The sequence below is a fragment of the Danio rerio genome, chromosome 16 (genome assembly GCF_052040795.2).
Source record: "Danio rerio strain M-AB ecotype USA chromosome 16, GRCz13ab, whole genome shotgun sequence".
NCBI lineage: Eukaryota > Metazoa > Chordata > Actinopteri > Cypriniformes > Danionidae > Danio > Danio rerio.
In genome coordinates, this window is record NC_141036.1 from 31,922,143 (window position 1) to 31,941,381 (window position 19,239).

Consider the following 19,239-nt stretch of genomic DNA (forward strand, 5'->3'; position numbering starts at 1 on the left):
ACATATACTTGTTTTGGCTGCAGCTTGTGCTACACTACAATGTGGAAAGAAGTGATAATTAAAGGCATCAGCAGCACAATGTGGGAGACTTGTTTTGGCTGTTCTGTGAGAGACTTAGGCCGTACTCACACTAGGTACAGTTTCCTCGAACTGGGCCAAAGCAAGCTTGTCCCCCCTCCCGTCTCCCCCGACGGCCCTCACTCACACCACAATCGGGCCTGGGCACGCTTACGTCATCGCTGCTGCGCTCTCACTCACCAGAACAGTGGAGATTTCTCTAGTTGTATCGTTTCCATCGTTTGTTGTGCAGTGACATGCAGTCAAATATTTCGCCGAACAGATTCGCCACTTTTGGCGCTTATACCATCATAAAGCTCTCGTGCTGCAGGAATGAGGAGGTCTGCTGAAAGCGTGCAGCTGTCGTGCCGTGAGGGGTTAATAAACCACGGCAGTTTGCGTTCAGTGAACAGTAAGAATGGTTAATAAATCCATATAAAACAGTCCCTTAAAGTCATGTCTTGCTTTCAGTTTCGGGCTTTGGCGCGTTTTGCACTCACACTATAAACTTACCGCGTCAAAGCCCAAGTGAACCGCGCGCAGGCCCACCTTCTCCAACCGGGCCAGGGCCGGCCAAGTGAACCGTGCTTGAGCCCGATTCAGCGCACTCACACTTCTCAAACGATCAGGGAAACAGGCCTGGGCACGGTTCAGATAGCGTAGTGTGAGTAGGCCTTTAAGATTGTTCATCATTTATGTCTGCAAACACCTTTTATGGGCTTAAAAGTAACTGAAGAAAGATTCAGGCCCCAGCGAGGATCGAACTCGCGACCCCTGGTTTACAAGACCAGTGCTCTAACCACTGAGCTATAGAGCCTTAATTACTCATTTTAGTAACGGATGCTTCATTAGTGTAGTGAGGTTGACATGCACCTCTCAACCATGTACTACATAGTAGGTCAAAATGACTCATATAATACTGCGAGTAGTTTCTTTGCAACCAGTATTGATTTGTTTGTCAGTTTTGTTTGAACTGACTGTATGTAAAGAGGGCAAAAGCCATCTGAGTTCCAATTTTGGTTATCCATATTGAGTAACATCCGTGTGCCATTGAAGGATCATGTCCATCATATATGTATGTGTGTGTGTGTGTGTGTGTGTATATATATATATATATATATATATATATATATATATATATATATATATATATATTCATCTACACTTGACTTTCATATTTTAATTATTAAAAATAAAAAGGTTGAAATCAGAAGCACAGTTTAGTTTACAATAGAATTTGATTTGATAAGTGAGAGGGTGATTCCTTAATGAAGTAAAATCTATTATAAAGCAAATGGTAAGTTAGGTACAGTTGAGTTTTTTATTATTTTTTTATTTTGTGCATTAAATTATAAATATATACTTTTCTTCATATTCATATCACTATTGTAGCTTGTTATGATGAATTGTTGATGTCTTTAATGACTTTATTGCTTTACATGTACTTTATATGAGGTGTGAACTTTATATTAACCTTAACCTTATATGTGTTGCATTTCTAATAGTCTGAACACAAATACAATTATTGAGTGGATATTAGCACTTTTATGGAAAGGACAGGGGATGTATAGATCAGAATGCAAAAAGCTGTGTTGCTGCAGGCCACTTACGTGATTCACTCTTAGTACAGTATAAGCCTATTTTATGCTGATATGGCGGAATATAGAAGATACAAAAATGGATTGACTCAAACCACAGCCGCTAGTGATATGATATATACATAAGACTTACATAAAGTCAGACTAACATAAGAAGAAGCTCTTGCTTTTTCTCACTTGTTTTGCAGCACATGGAACTAAGGCATTGATCTTTTATTTTCTTTAAGATTAACATACCCAGAATGAAGATCTAAGATTGTAGTATATAGATTATTTTGAATAAGATTACTTAAACTTTCGTGGACTAGTTACAGCATATATGTTAGCAATTGCTGATTTATCTTCTTTGTTTAAATAAAATATTAATTTTAAAACTTGGATCTCATTCCATCCAATTTTAGCATCAAGGAGCAATGAAAGGGAAAGTTCACCCATACAATTTAAATATTGTTTACTCTCCTTTCACTTGCTTCAAACCAGGAAAAAGTAAATCATAAAGGTTTAAAATCACTTAAGGGTGGGTAAACTGTGATTAAGTTTTAATTTTGGGGTGTACTCTCCCTTAAAGTTACAAAGATAAGCAAGAGGTACACCATAAAGAGCTTTTAAACCACCATAGATCATAGAACACAGGTCTGCATCTATTTCGTCAGTGTAAAAGTGAAACCCCACACCGTATTTCCTTGTAGTGTCACAAATCAGCAATGTAGGTCTGAGGACTGACCCTGCAGGAGCTCCTGCTAGACTAAAGTTTCCTCAGTTTGGATTTTCCCAAGGCAGACATACTGAAATTGTCCCCCTCACTTTTAGAGACAGACCATTTAGAAACAGGTTATTAATAATGTAAACTTTTGGATTTCACACAGCTGTCCCCCACTTTGAAAATATCCACTACGTCCCTGTGTGTGGACTTAGTATCAAAGACTTAGGTATAAGCAGAGGCAAAGTAAACTTCACTTGGTGCTTTTGGAGTCCAATCTTTAATGTTTTAGTAATGTCTAAACCAGGGGTGTCCAGACTTTATCCCGGAGGGCCGGTGTCCTGCATATTTTGGTTCCAACTCCAATTAAAACTACCTGAACTAGCTAATCAAGCTCTTGCCTAGAAACTTCCAGGGAGGTGTGTTGAAGTAAGTCAAAGCTAAACTATGCAGGACAGTGGTCGTCCAGGAGATTGGACGCACTTGTCTTTAATTGTACTGTCCATCATCATTTATGTCTGCAAAGACCTTTTATGAGCTTAAAAGCATCCATGATATATGAGTAAGGCCCCAGTGAGGATTGAACTCACGACCCCTGGTTTACAAGACCAGTGCTCTAACCACTGAGCTATAGAGCCAGACCTGAATCAGAGATCACAGATTTCAAGATTAAAATTATTCAAACGATTTTATGTTGACTTTAATAGTTAATTTTATTTCCTATTGTAGAAACAGTAATATACATTCATGAATTTCTAATTATATATATATATATATATATATATATATATATATATATATATATATATATATATATATATATATATATATATATATATATATATATATATATATATATATATATATATATATATATATATATATATATATATATATTTTTTTTTTTTTTTTTTTATGCCATTTGGATTATTTTTATACCGAAACATTACTCCAGACTTTAGAGGCACATGAATAATGAGAAATTACTCTGGTTTTAATATGGTGTTCAAACCTATTATTATTATTATTATTATTATTATTATTATTGTTATTTATAATGTGAACACAGTTGTGCTTGTTAATTTGCCTTACATTTGATGGGTTAGAGAAGGGTGGTTTGGGTAAAGTAGGACTAAAGAATTTTTCACACTAAATTTTCCACCTTGATACCCAGGACAAACAGAATCAGATTCTAGCTTCATGTTTTACACTTACGTTACACAAGATGAACATTTAATTCTGGATGTTCATATACAATTTTTTTATGATATACATCCCTAAACTCTTATTAACATTCTGGTTTAAATATTTGAAATGTTGATTAGAGTTTATAACAGCGCAAATGTAACTAGTTTTCATGAAGTAGGGATGGTGACTGATGAGAAAGCCAATCATGTCATATTGTCTCTCTTTCTCTTCTATTCTGCATTGCTAGATAAGGAGACAATAATTTTGAGAACTTATCAAAAGCAATTTGACCATGTTCTTCAGGCCCCAGTGAGGATTGAACTCACGACCCCTGGTTTACAAGACCAGTGCTCTAACCACTGAGCTATGGAGCCAGACACAATGTTAATCAACTTTTAGAAGACAGAGAATGGGATTCTTTACATCTCATCTTTGTGTTGGTATTCTGACACAACTGGCAGGATTGCTCAGAATGACACAGGGCTTTACATTATATTATTATTATGTTGTTGTTTAAGTAAATAAAGAATTTACTAGTAGTATAAAGCCAAAATCCAAAAAAACCCATTTTAATTACTTTACACTTTCAGTGATGAGAAATTTAGCTACAGTGGATTTCTTAACCGCATCTGATCAATCAAATCAAAGCAGAATATAATCCACAATAGCGATTGAGTGAAATTAATCGAAAAGGAATTTACATTTGATATGAGTTTGTAGGTCGCTCTGCGTTCCTCAACACAGCAAGGCAAGGCAAGTTTATTTATATAGCACATTTCAAACACAGTGGCAATTCAAATTGCTTTACATAAACAAGAGTAAAAAAACAGGTTTAAGAACATAAAAAACAAACAATAAAAATTATTAAAAACAGATTAAAATACGTTAAAACAGGTTATAAAACAAAAAAGAAAAAGAAAAACACAATAGTATGATCTGTCGGACATAGCACAGTGCTCATTCAGTACAGGCACAGCTAAACAGTGTTTTTTCAGTCTTGATTTAAATGTGCCTAATGTTGGAGCACATCTGATCATTTCTGGAAGCTGATTCCAGCAGCGTGGGGCATAGTGGCTGAAAGCTGATTCACCCTGCTTTGACTGAACTCTTGGAATTTCTAGTTTATTTGATACACTCCAGCAGATATCACTAACAACATTGTTTCAAGTTAAAGACTTTTGGTTGGTTGTAACAGATGACCACTCCACACATGGCTGTGTAAGTCAAAGCATGTCTCTAGTGATTATTTAGGGGACAACCAAGATTCAGTTTTTGACCTGAAGTGGTCCACTAAAGACATATATCACCACTTTCAGTGCCTGGTTATCTGAAGATGTCAGCTGTGTCCTTGGAGTAGCTATTCATTTGACTGAAGCCAGGTTCTGCAAACACACACACAGAATTCACAGCTTCTTCAAGGTTGAATGGTTTTGGCCTGTAGTCTTATCAGGGACTTTCCCAAAACATACAGACAGTGAGTGCAGTTTCTCGGAGGGATAGAAAAAGCAACTTAATTCTTTAGTTTAGGTTTATGGGGGTATTAAATGTTTCTTAGATTTTATTATGGTATACAGTATTATTACAACATTCACCTATGCTGCAAAAATGTTACAATAACCAATTAAAACAGCGTATTGTTTTATTCTAATACATGTTCAGAGTAAAAAAATATTTTACACTAATTACATTTCAAAAGGATGATAAAGTTGATGCTCAATTTAATAAAGAAGCTATGTTGTTGGTTGTTGTGGGTAGGGTGCAGTTGGTGCCCCCTGATAGTATCTCTGTGCGTGGGTCCTTTTCGTCCTAACTTAACCAACTTAGTGGTGACCCTGACATGAGCTCAACTATGTCTAGATGGAAGAATATTTCTGCTTAGCACATTAAAAAGCACACTAGTACTGAAATATTGCAATATATATTGAGATATAACTAATAGAAAATGTATGATACCAAATAATAAAATAAGATACATAATTCCACATCACACGAAAAATAGGCCCACACAGAATCTGCATGCGCAGAAATCAGCAAATTTCCACAGATTTTTGGCCAATAATGAAGTCTATTAATTTACTTGTGTAAATGTGTGTAAATTTATATTTATTTAGTTTTAAAATTAATTTCAGTCATATTATTGACTAATATGAAAGTGTTCATATGATTTATTTACAATACAGTTTGTAAAGTAATATTTTCTGGCTTTTAGTAGCTTTATTATAAGATAGATTGCTTTGTTTACCAAATAAGTGGATCTAGATGAATTTTCATTGTAAACATTAATTTTTAAAAGTTGAAAAGGTATTATTTTTATTTCACATATTAAGTTACGATACTTGATCATTTTACAATAAAATTATTTCACATAAATCATAAATCTGCAGATTAAAAAAAAACAAATTTCAGCAGAAGCAAAAAAATGTCCACAGATTTTGTCTAGGTAACACAACAGTTAAGCCTCATTAGTAAACAATAATACATTCAAATCAACAGTGAGAAAAAACAACATATTAATTATTGACTGCATTTTAGAAAATATTTATGACTTTTGATTTTAATGCATTATTTTTACTTTTTAACTTTATTTCTAGATTGTTTTGTGAAAACATAACATTAAATAATGTATAAAATGCATATTTATTAACAAAATGTTATCAGTTTTTTACCCCATCCCAATTCCCCCCTCCTTCCAACCAGAACATGCATCAAAATCATTTGCAAACAATGCAATACAATGATTAGGCGGCACAATCTATGTCAGCCAGACTAATGGAATAATCAACAAAATAGAATGACAAGTAAAAAGGAAGAAAAAATCAAAGAGACACTGTTAAAATATATATCCAAGTAAAGGGCCTCATATTTTAATCATACATCTTCAGTTTGCCAAATCTATAGTAAAACGTAACCCTACCAGCTTGAGGGCAGAAACATCAGCTAACCATTTAAAACTTGGAGGTGGTTATTAGGCTTTAACTAAGATAAATATAAACTTCACCTAAGATTAATAAATGTTTTTTGTGAGTTTTGATTAATTATCTGATGTTAATAAATGGAGCCTTGCACAGTGCTCACTAACAATAAATATTCACAGAACATACAGTCAATACCTCCTGCAGCAAGAAGTTGGTGATGTGATGAGTATCTACTTCCAAATCAACAATTCAAATATGCTTTAAAGACACTCTAAAAGTTTAAACAATGTCATTTTTTACATTTTGTTTTAGTTTTTTAAGTGCCGATGAGAACAATAATGTGTGTGTTTCTAACAATGGTATATTGAATATCTGCATGGCAGACCCCCTAGAATTTCACAAAGCTCGAGCTATTTACATGTGATGGAAATGCAAAGATGCGATTAGACATAGTGGTGGAAATTCATTTCTATTCTTAGATATATCACATATATAAGGTTAAGACACCTAACATAAACATAAAATGGCCTGATAGGAAGCCAAAATTGAAGTATAGACAAGTAAGAATCCAATACAGGGAAAAGATGACTATAATCCATGATGCATGTTTATAGTGATCTCGTAAGCAGTACAGGGGAGAAACCAGATAAAAGGGAGAGCACACTGTGTTCAGTGTCACTTGCATTCTACACAAACTGTCGTTGCTGTATGATTGTGACCTTCTGTGCAAAGAATAAAAGCTTTAACAAACACTTTGGGTAAGACATTGGGTCCTATCATACACCCGGTGCAAAGCGCGACGCAATTGTTGTTTGCTAGTTTCAGCTCGGCACAAGAGTGGTTTTGATATTTTGCGCCACGCTGTTTAAATAGCAAATGCATTAGCGCTTCCCTATCCACGAGAGTGAAAGCGAAAGTACGCAATGAGGAGGCTCATCTCTCATTCTCTCGCTGTAGATGCTCTGTTTAACTGTTTTCTCTCTAGTGAAGTGTTCAGTTTTTCCAATAACAAAGTCCGCCATGTAAATAGATCTCTAAAAAACCTGAGATTCTATTGTTAGTAAAGAAATTACTCAACTGGCCATGGGTAGGGAGCACCTGGGAGAGCTGAGACCCTATTTGTGGAGTCCTGACATCCGCAACATTGACTCTCTCCCTCTGTTTAAATGCTCATCTGTTCAAAATGAATTAATCTTTTTTTAACTGCATACTACATTCTGTATCGTCTTTTATTTGATCATCTTCTCTGTTTTATACTGTTGGTTCACTTTTAAATTATTAAATTATGTATCTGATGTATTTAAAATAATTAGATTGTGTGTGTTTGTGTGTATATATATATATATATATATATATATACATATATATATATATATATATATATATATATATATATATATATATATATATATATATATATATATATATATATCCTATATATTGTACAGTAACATTGGGTTTCTTGAAAGGCGCTTTAAATAAAATGTATTATTATTAATATTTAAAAATGCAAAATTTTAAAATAAAAAATGCATGGAACTTAGCAAATAATTGAAATTATTATTGTTAATAATTTTAGTATTTAGCCTACTGTTTGACTTCTTAATTATTTATCACCATCCAGCACCGCACACATCTCTCAGAGAACCATAGATAGGCAAAACCATGTGCTTAAGCATGTTCAAATAGTTTGCAATTGTTGTTCATTTTGGAGGTAAAGTCGTGTTACAACTGCTGTCATCTGTTCAGCAGTCTATTTTTTATTTTATTTTTTTATTATTATGCAAGATAGAACATTAAAAAAGATATAGCGATGAACAAAGAGGGTTACATAAATAAAATCCCAGCCAACTAAACAAGTTTAAATGATTTAAACCAAGAAAGAGTTTTACATGCAATATTAGCTATTTCTGAAAATAAAAAAGAAAGCCAAAACTGTTCCCAGTCTGTCATCAAATATATTATTTCAAAAACCTATGAACTGTTAATAACCAAGCGAATATCTTTGTTTGGCATAGAACTGAGAAGAGTTTGGTCAACAAAAATGTTTGTGTTGTCAAAAATAAAATAATCTAAAAAACCTTTGAGGCCAGATTTGAGGAAAGGTAAAACACAATTATGGCTTGCACAAAAACTACGGCATATTTTTTTCGGGGAACAGGAAAAGAAACTGTCGAATACATTTTTCAGTTTAGCAGTCTATGGTTCAGACCGTTCAGACACGCTCAGTCACAGTCATGTCATAATTTGACGATACACAGACGCGGATTGGACAGCCCAGCAAGAAGCTCTTTTTAACACGTACTGTGATTGGTTGATGCACATGCCTGTCAGAGGGTATTATGGGATAATTGGCCAATGAAAGCTCTGATGGAGATCCGAGTTTATGGTGTGGCCGCCAGACTTTTTACGCTACAATACACACAGAGCAAGATTACTACACGTTGGTGAGTAACTAATATTTTGTATTTATACAAATAAATAGCTATTTTACATCACCTATTTTTTTTTATTTAAAACTGTATTTAATTTCGATGGTTATTAAACATAGGATTATATGGAATTAAATAAATAATACTTCACTGTCGATTTTGTAATTAAATTGCTGTGCGCTAGATTACATGCTGTATTACGAAATTATTTTTTAGAAACAAAACAGATGGTTGATTATCTGTGCAAGAAGAATGAGGGAGTGAAACCTTTGTTGCTATTTTATCCTTCAGACATGTTTCTCGTCCGTTAGACCACATCCCCTTTTCGATTTCTTGACACGCCAGGTTGCCTAAACCAAATGCCTTGCCTTTTTGTTGATGATCAAATAACGTAGGCACACTGTAAACTTAATGAGAATATGTTTCAAGCATTAATAAATTGACATCACTCAGTCTACTTTTTATCACTGTAGTAATTTTTTAGCAAGCTGTAATTGAGCTAAAAAAATCATCTTGTGAGCACAGAATTAGAAAGGTAATATTAATTAATATTAAACAATATTAATTCATGTTTATTATATTGATAATAATAATAGGATACAAAATAAGAATTTTGTACTTTCAGCCAAGAAACACAGATTTGGAACTCGTGACTGAGAGTGTGAAATAAAGTCAGTAACTATTAATTTTTTTAATTAATAAAAGCACCGTAAAATAAGTAATTTGTCCATGACATATTACCTTTATCAGATTATTCATGATGTAGCCCATGTAGGCCTGGATTTTTTGTTTCTTCAGCAACAAATAACAACAACAGACCTTTTTTGTTTACAAAATGGGTGCTTGAAATATCCACACTAAAGTTTACTTGGACAAACATTCGTATAAAACAATCTGTAAGTACTCAAGAAAACAATTTTCAATCTTAACACACTTGTTTACTTATAAGTCATAAATGACCCAGTCATAATTTTAGCTGCAAAAAAGATCTAATTAATGTTTTTAACTTAAAGGTGATTTTTACCAAAATGAAACCACCGCTGGAAAAAAATAATCATTTATATTTTCAAAAAGACTGTACACATTTAGTGTATAACAGTTGGCTTACTATTTTTACACCACCAGTACTATTGTCACACACACACACACACACACACACACACACACACACACACACACACACACACACACACACACACACACACACACACACACACACACACACAATAATAATAATAATCTGCTGCTTTAACATTTATGAATACTGTCTTGCTACTACACCAACTACTACACTATTGGCGCCAACGTGTCGTCAGCTTTGAAAACATTAGTTGATTACCTGAACTAAAATGTCTGAAGTTGAGTGAACAAAAAAACTCTTCTGGAAAGCGGTAAGAAATAAAACATTATCAGAGCAAACAAACATAATCAATTGAAAAAAAAAAAAACTAAAACAGAGACAAATGTTAACAAAACATTTATTAAACAAAGAATTGGAAACAGGACAGGAGGTAAAACAACAATAATGGTAAACAGGAAAAGGGTCAAAACATGGCAGAACAGGGAAAATGCTTTGTAATGCTTCACTGTAAAGCATGCCTTCCTGTTTTTTTAAATTCATTTAATCTATGTTTACTCAACTTTAGGCATTCCAGTTCTGCAAACAACATTTTTTTAGTTGTAATCTTATGTTAGCTCAACTTAATATTTTGTATTACTGACAAATATTTTTAGGTCAGTGCAGCTGATGTTTTCAAAAGCTAGTGTATGTTCTGGTCCTCCATGTTGGGGGTTGATTGTTGGACTAACAACCAACGTCATAAAAACTAGATACCAGTATAGTGTGGCTGAATATCAACTTCAATGAAAATTGTCGCTGGGAAAAGTAAATAAGTCTTGTTAAAACTATTAGCACATTTACATGGTCTTTTAGCATTAGAAATATGCCTTTTACTTTAGTCAAAAATGAAGGCTGCCCACTGATCAAACATTGACACAATACTTCACACTTATGGGGGAAAACATTCAGCATTTGTGATGAAAATGAGATTGTTTCTGTATGCATAATTGATTTGTGGATTGCAATGAAATGTAGCTGCTTTATATTAGCCGTTTAATTTTTCACAGGGTTATCAATATTTGTTGAGTTCAATTGAAGATTGTGTACATGATCAAATATGCACAATTTGTGTTCCTCCAGTGCAACAAGGCATAAGACTCAGCAGTGACTTAATCTGAAAAGCTGCTTTTCTCAACCTGAAGAAATGATTCGCATCAATGAGAGGAGATGCAAGGAACGGTTCTACGAGGGGGAGCACCTAAAGATTTGGGATCTCCAAAGATATAGAATACCAAACAACTACATCTATAACTCAGTCCCAGCTTATCCTGAGGGAGTGGAATTTCACATTTCAAGGCTTCGGCATGACACTAACCTCCGAGGATACCATGGCATCTGTAATTCTTCAGGGTTTAAAAAGCCGACAGAAAGCGACTCACCTGAACGTGATCTTGTATGGTGGAGCCCAGACATTTCCAGACGTGATATTACAGCTGCTGAGGAGCAATACTTGGATAAGGAAGAGATTGAGTACCCAGAGAAACAATTCCTGCACAAATTTACATCTTCCCCAGCCTTTCTGTCCTCCTCTCGGCTGGGGAACTTCCGTTTCAGCATGCCAATCCATGACTTGTTTGAGAGCTACAAGGAACAGTTCTGTGCAGACCTAAGGCCCCACATTCGCATTTTTGAGACTGTGGTGTATAAGCAGGAAGTGATGTATTCTATTGTGATTCACTCACCTTCTGCAAGAGACCTGTTTTCGAAGTATCCTCTGCTCAAGGATACTCCCAATGCAGTATGTGTGTTTCGTCATGGCAACATTATCTGGCGTCCACAGGCAATGAGTAAAAGACACAGTTTCCGACTGTCTTGTAACATGCAAGCTATCCGGATAGCAACAGCGTACAGGGAAGATTACGTGTGGGACAACATTGGAGTGGCATTTCATGTTCCACATGGAAAAACCTTGAGCTTCACTAAGAAAACTCTGACTAAGAATTTAAGACTCTGTAAAGGAGCTGAACCAAAAAATCACAATGAAGAGTTTGTGACATGTGAGTTTGACCTGATCAGACCTTAGAGTGAATATGCCAAATGACCCATTACTGCATTGCTTTCTCCTTTTGTTTTCACATTTTATTTGCATTGTTTTCTCTTATTTTAGTGTGTGTAGAATGTCTAAGTGGAAGCATCTGTTTGTGAATTTCAAAGTATTGTATGAGTGGAATCTCCTCTCATTCTGTTCCTGCTTTAGTCTGCAGAGATATTCTAACTACACAAAGTAAATCAACTATTTTTTTTAACAGTTGATAATAGTTAATAGATGACAACTAAAAAAGTGGACTTTCAAACTTGCAATATTTATCTCTGTAAAAAGATAGAAAGAAAACGATTTCTTCATTATGTAAGATAGACGTTTTTATTCCACACTTTAATTGAACCAGTCACTGTTAAATTGAAATGTAGAAGTTAAGAAGTTATTTAAAAGTTATAGAGGCTATAAATACAGCACTCAGCATAATTGAGTACAACCCATTTTGAAAATGAATATTTGTATCCATTTCTCAGTGATTAAAGGCAATGTAATTTGTTGCATTTAAACAAAACAGTTATTGATTAGTTATTGATTAGTATTAATTAATTATTAACAAGAGTTATTAATCATATATATAAATATTTATTAAAATAATATTTAGTCACCAAACATATTTAGAAATTGAAAGATAATACAATTAAATTCAAGCAAAATATTGCCTCTTGTTTCTTCGTCTTTTTTAAATTAGTATTTAATATTTTTCTATAATATTTGGGTGTGCTAGTTTTTGGACCGTTATCGTACGTTATTTTGTTAGATAAGCTCCAGATTTGGTTTCAGTACTGACTAATCTAATGTTTATGCACAAATAAAATATTGTATAGCTTACTATTAAAAATATACGAATTTAAAAGATTTGTGAGGGGTGTACTTTTATATGCTGAGCACTGTCTCTTAATGCATATATATTGTATTACTATACATTGGTAACACAAAAATAAAACAAATCCTACAAAACAAATAGTGGTCTAATGTGCCCCCAACGCAAATCCTATGCATTATTGTTTATAAGTATTACAACTGAAAAAAGAATGAGTGTTCATTTCATTTTTTATCATGTACACTGAAAAATGTGGTTGATGTTTTTTTTAACAACCATTTCACTATTTTGAGAATATGTTGATGTTTTTCCATGTTGCCTAAATAAACCACAGATATGAGGAAATTATTTGTGGCATACTTTATTTAATGTTTTTACCTAACTTATGTTTTTTTTTTTAGGAAACTTGCAGACAAAAATTATGTTTCTTTATCTGTTTTGAATAACTCCCTGTGACATACTTCTTAAATAAATGCCTCAAAATAATGACTGAAGTTTATTTTCTTCTTTCAGTTACTCTCTATTAATACTTCTCTGGTTGAGTCACTCAGCTTGAAAAAAAAAAACACTGGTGGTTTTGGGGTGTTTCCACTTCTCAAAAGAAACCGTCAACACACAAGATTATGACCTAAAGTTTTAAACATTTGGTACATTTTTAAATCTTAAAGATTAATATGGAATTATGAATGTGTAATATAAATAATATCATATAAAAGTGTTTTTGTTTTGTTTTTGTTTTTACATTTATATCTTTATTCTTTAAAATACATAGGCTATATCATTTTTTATAACTGCCTCTTAGATTTTTTTTCTTACATTTATTAACAAATATGGGTCTATATTTTATATCAGAAATTAAAAATATTAACAGAAGTGTAGTATAATTTTCTGGAGCAATGTGAAAATAAAGTGAATGACAGAAAATTTAATAAAAAGTCCCTGTCAGATTTGTCAGTATTGTGACCTAGCAGTGTCTAAAACAAAAAAAAAAAAAAAAAGGAGGTGGAAAATAAAATAAGTCTTATTACTTTCCAAAGTCAAAGATTTAAAATCCAGAAATTTGACAAAGATTAAATTCAACATTTAAAAATATCAAAGTCAGGTTTCTATTTTATAACAATGACAACAATAATTTAACTTTCATTATCCTTCTTATTTATTTGTGATTTACAGTGATGATGCTCCCACCAGTACTCGTCAAAAATATTATCATGCTTCAAAAGGTTTTATACTGCAAATTGACTGAATAGAAAAAATATGTATTTTCATCACTGTCGTTGGGAAGACTGTTATTCAGTCATTAGAACATATTATTCATGAAATGTGTGTTTTTTGTAAATGTATTTTAAGCATGTCTAGGACAGGAATGGTCCTAATGATCTAGTTGCATTTGTGTCTATTCTACAAAAGGGAAGGTAGCAGTATAGGCTCACAATTTTTGCTGAGAGGAAAATATATTATAATCCATTGTAAGAGTGAATTTTGGTGTCGACTGTCCGTGTATTAGCCTATATTTCTTGTTTTCTTTTTGAAATATGATAAATTTTTAACAATTATTTCTGAATGCAAGACAACATTTTAACTTGTATCGAAAATGCTTCTTGATTAAAGTGTTAATAGATATTTGGACTAGAACCAAAAAGCAAATATTCTAAATAAAAAAGCATGTAGTGCGTGCGCGTGCGTATCTCTCAGGAGGAGGGAACGCAGTAAAAAGGCACACTTTCTTTCAGCCTTTCTTTCGAGGAGGAAGTCGCTCTGCAAAGAAGAAGACATCTCTCCGTTTGCAGGTAGCTGATATCCTTGCTTTAAAATAGTGTGTTTACTTAAATTTTATGTTCATCGCATGTTTTGTTAATTTCTTACCGGTTATTTTCAATACTAAGCATGCATTACCGTCGAAAAAAGTCATGTCCGCTAATGTTTTAGCAAGGCATTTAGAGTGTCGGGTTGAAAAAGTGTTATTGACCATGACAGAATTTCACAGTTCTGCAACTACACACTTATGTTGGTGTTAGCTATGTAACTTTTTCTATATATAGTTAACAGTCTACATACGTTTCCATCCAAAGATAATAAATGTATGCGCAAAACTGGAATAGGTTATCACATAGCATATTTGCGGATAGCTTAAATCACCGCGATTGCATGCAATGAAATATCGGCACTTTCTGATAAACCGGCGCCAAATAGCAAAAAGAAAACGGGTTTGGCTGAGTCTATTCCATATTTAATAAATTACTTGTGTCTCAAAATACAATGCTTATGATGACACGAACGTGTGGTGGCATTTGAAGACAGGAGCGCAGACGCTCTTGAGAGGACAGTTCTCTAATTTTAAAAAGAATAATGAAATGGTTAAAGGTGCAGTAGGTGATTGTCTTCAAAAACAGTTTTTGTGGTGATGGTTGCATGTCTATATTATGTTCATTAAATATTATTTCCTAATCTATGTTAACTGTATAGAATTAAATAAAGGTGCAGTACAACCAAAAAGATGTTGGTAACCAAATCGTTTTGGGGGCTATAACATTCTGTTATTATCTGTTAAAAGTTAATTTATATTAATTTCTACGTTGAGTTAAAAAAAGTTTGAATTTATATAACTAACGTGCAAAAGATATAGCCCTTTTCACAGTAATTTGCTGTAATCATGCTACCTGCCGTAATTTCACAATAAAATTATGAATACAACATATTACAGTGAATTTTTCAGTTAAATACTGTGAAGGGATACTAATGTAATTTACTGTGAAAAATTACAGTAATTTGTTGTGAAAACCTGGAAATTTTTTACAGTGTAGCTGAAAATGATTTAAATGCTGGTTGAAAATTATCGAAATGTATGCAATTTTATATTCTGGGTAAAGCATAAGAGTAAATGTTTATCCAATAAAAATTGTCTGGCTGACAAATCCCATAACTCTGATATGTAGCCCAAGCTGTTTGTCAGCAAATGTAGATTTGTACATCTGCCCACCGTTCACGCAGATCTGTCCTTTGCATGTGCAAAAACAAATGCACAAACAAATGGTAAAAGCAAAAACAAATGCTCCGTCAAAACCTTTTAAATGCTGAATCAATATTGGAGTTACTTATGTATGCTGAAGCAAGGATGACACCATGGCTTAATTATTTCTTTTAGACAGGTAATGTTATGTTTTAAAACTCTTAGTTTTGCAAAGCTGGGTTAAATGCATGGAAGTGTTGTTCAGCCACTGTGTCTATTTTCAGTTTCACAAGTTACCTTTTACAGCATTGATAATGTAGATTTTTACTTCCTTTAGTAACAAAACATAAGTAAAAAGCGCTATTCCGCCTAGCCTGCTTTACTGAGCTTTTATATTCACATTGGTTCATTTTTGAAAAATGACAGCCTGTGATGCTACTTTAAATATTCAGTTTGAAATAGCATTGAAGTATAATTCCTGCACGCTGCAGGCAAAGCACTAATCATTTGAAGGCCCTAAGCAGTTCCAGCCATGCAGCACAGCAGTTCTAAAACAAAAGCATTTGTTTAGTCTTATACATTTTTTAAATGAATTTATTTAGCTGTTTTTTAATATCACTGAAATTTTGAACAATGACAGCCTATATCTTGAAATCTCCTTTTCCATGTTTTATCTCGATAAAATCTCTACTCAATAAATGATTTGTTTTCTTAAAATTATTTCTTAAGATTTTCTGCAGATTTTCCGCAAATTTCTGCAGTTTTTTAGCTCATTATAAATTCTGTTTATTTACTTGAGTAAATGTGTAAATCGGAATTTATTCAGTTTTTATTCAGTAATTTATTACTTTTTATTTAATATATTAAAGTGTAAGTTATGATACTTCGCTGGATACTCCCAAAATAATTCCGCAGATATCTGCAGATTTTCACCAAAATTCTCCGCAGAAATAGCAAAAAACGTCCGCAGATTCCATCTGGCCCTAGGCATGGCTTTGGACAGCAGGGGTGGGACTGGTGGGACCGGTTAGCATAACATCAACTACTGCACCTTTAAGGCATTCCAGAAGGACCACAACGTTTCGAATGTTTTACAATGTGGTCGGACGCAGGTTTGTCCATTATTGCGTCCTATCACACAATTTATTACACACTTTTTTAATGCACATAGGCCTATACTGTAAAAAAAAATATGATCAATTAGTCCTGACAGCATATGTTTTTAGGTCATTGTAACTTATTAAACAAAGTTAATCATGTTCTAACTTCATTTTATAAGTTAAACTAGCTGTTTTTGGCTACTTTAAGTTCAATGGACTCAAGGTTACTTTGATTCAGCTTAAAAATGTAAGGCAACAAGGATTTTTTAGTGTACTGGAATTTATGCTGTAAAAGTGTTTCCATTGTCGTTCTCACACATTGTTTACGAGCATATCCGAAATGTATGCGTATCTTGGCGTTTCCATCAAGCATTTATGGTGGGTGAAAAACCGACACTGAAACTGACAAGTGATTGTGTTTGTTTTAGTTTGTTTGACTAATGAACTCAACACAGTGTTCAGCAGACCTTAAACCCTACCAACCTATTCGGTTTTTGAAAGATTGTTTATTTATTTAGCCTACTTACTTATTTATGTTCAAAAGTCAAACTGTTGTTGGGTTACTACCCCTAATGTTTCTTTCTGTTTCAGAAAAGAAATGAAGCGCAGAAATAACCGCAATGTCACCGAGACTTACTTTGAGGGAGAGCATTTGAGTCTCGCAGACTTGAAAAAGGAGTCTGTAGAGAATGGGTATCTGTTTAAGCACAACATTCCTGCTTATCCCAAATCTGTGAAGTTTCATGTTGATAAAGTGTCTCATGTCACAGGAGAATGTGGTGTTCGGGGGATTTTTACAGATTCAGGGTTCAGACAGCCACCAGAGCTGGTGGATAATGATGAGAACTATTTTCTCTGGTGGGATCTATCCGTCACATCTGATGAAATATCCTCAGCTGAAGAGGATTTTCTCATGTCCTTATTCCCTCGTCGAAGTGCTGCACAGATTCGCAACCAGTCACCCTTCTTAAAGGAATTCACCAGCTCCAAGGCCTTCCAGAAGGATTCTTCCTATGGAAACTTCCGCTTCACCTTTTCACTGAAGGAGCTTCTCTGGCACTATGGAGATCAGTTCTGTGGTGGCCACAGTCCAGTTCTGCGCGTTTATGAGACTGCGCTCTACCGGCGAGAAATTGTCTACAAGATTGTGGTGCACCCTCGTGACAAAAATCATCTTTATGAGAGTTATCCTCGACTTCCTGATCAGGGGGATGGTGTGTGTGGTTACCACGATGGAGCCATGTGGTGGCGCTGTCAGGCTCCTTCTGAAACCTACAAGCTCAAGCTTGATGTGAACAGGTTTGATAAAAATGTTAGTGTGAGCTTTCATTACAAAGAAGAATACTACGTGTGGGACCATGTGTGTGTAGCTTTCCACATGGAGCCAGACTGGGTGTTGCACGTGAACCAGGACAGGCTGTTAAAGAGAGTGACTGTTTGTGAAGTGATTCCACCTTGTCTTCTGAGACCTCCGGAGACTCCACTGAGTTTAAACGAGGCCCGGCATGTATTAGCTAGTATTTAAGCTATAGGGCTAGCCTAAGCTAAACGCAATGTAGTCCATGCAAATGCTTTATAAAACACAGCAGCATATAATCATGTAATTAATGTTAGTTTTGATTAAAATACCTGAAGTTATAAGAAATTTTCACTGTTATTCACTGTTGTAAATATAAAACACGTAAACACTTACATGTCACAGTGGCATTTTTTAATAGATTGGAATTTTTTAGATCTGCTGGACATTTTTTCTCAAACATTTTCTTGTTCATATTTTTTACTCTTGTTTTTTTAGGATTTGAGAAATAATCTTTAAACTAAAACATTTATGCAGAAACCAAAATAATGATTTATGTAAGAAATGTGCCTTGATAGTGTCCAATTTCCACTCTAAACTGTGTGTTGATGTTCACATTTCGAAAAGGGTCATTATTATAAATAAGATAAGTCAACAGATTTGTTGACTGCACAATTTGTGACGATCACATATTGAGCAAATGGTTACCGACTGTGGAATGGGGACTGGTGTGGGAGACAGACAACCATCTTAGACTATGGGGTGTCGAAATTTAATTAACACATAGGTCAAAGCTGTGACGATAGCCAAGAAGCAACTTCATTTACATTTAAAGGCAGTAAACTGTATGAAACGACTGAATGTTCAGGGTTCATGCTGACTGCGCTGAACGGGCACTGCCATGTACTTTGATACTGCTATGCTGAATAAACATCTTCATTTGAGATTTTACATCCTCATAATTTTTTTTACACCTGTAAACCCTTCATATTCTGGATTTCATTTCTACTTGCACAAATCAAGT

General features: G+C 34.0%; 2 protein-coding genes and 3 non-coding genes across 7 annotated transcripts in view; 2 read left to right on the forward strand and 3 right to left on the reverse strand.

Annotated features, from left to right (window-relative positions):
- Positions 1-19,159, forward strand: part of si:ch211-197h24.9 — a 188,113-nt gene extending 168,954 nt beyond the window's left edge. The window contains exons 2-3 of one of the 3 annotated variants that reach the window (XM_087285999.1): positions 16,548-17,296; positions 17,510-19,159. In XM_087285999.1, the coding sequence (XP_087142125.1) occupies positions 17,517-18,443 (927 nt within the window). In that variant the 5' untranslated portion in view covers positions 16,548-17,296; positions 17,510-17,516 and the 3' untranslated portion in view covers positions 18,444-19,159. 3 annotated transcript variants of the gene reach the window in all.
- On the reverse strand, positions 802-874 carry trnat-ugu (transfer RNA threonine (anticodon UGU)). Its single transcript has one exon. It is a non-coding gene; the product is annotated as a tRNA-Thr (tRNA).
- Positions 2,921-2,993, reverse strand: trnat-ugu (transfer RNA threonine (anticodon UGU)). The gene has a single exon. It is a non-coding gene; the product is annotated as a tRNA-Thr (tRNA).
- On the reverse strand, positions 3,845-3,917 carry trnat-ugu (transfer RNA threonine (anticodon UGU)). Its single transcript has one exon. It is a non-coding gene; the product is annotated as a tRNA-Thr (tRNA).
- si:ch211-197h24.8 lies at positions 8,868-13,357 on the forward strand. The gene is made up of 2 exons (XM_087287193.1): positions 8,868-8,905; positions 11,091-13,357. Exon 2 carries the CDS (start codon positions 11,155-11,157, stop codon positions 12,031-12,033), a length of 879 nt encoding a protein of 292 aa, XP_087143319.1. The 5' UTR covers positions 8,868-8,905; positions 11,091-11,154; the 3' UTR covers positions 12,034-13,357.
- Positions 19,160-19,239: the final 80 nt, after the last annotated feature.

Bases quoted from the DNA above. Each gene is read 5' to 3' on its own strand.
- si:ch211-197h24.8 (XM_087287193.1), top strand. From the start codon at position 11,155: ATGATTCGCATCAATGAGAGGAGATGCAAGGAACGGTTCTACGAGGGG.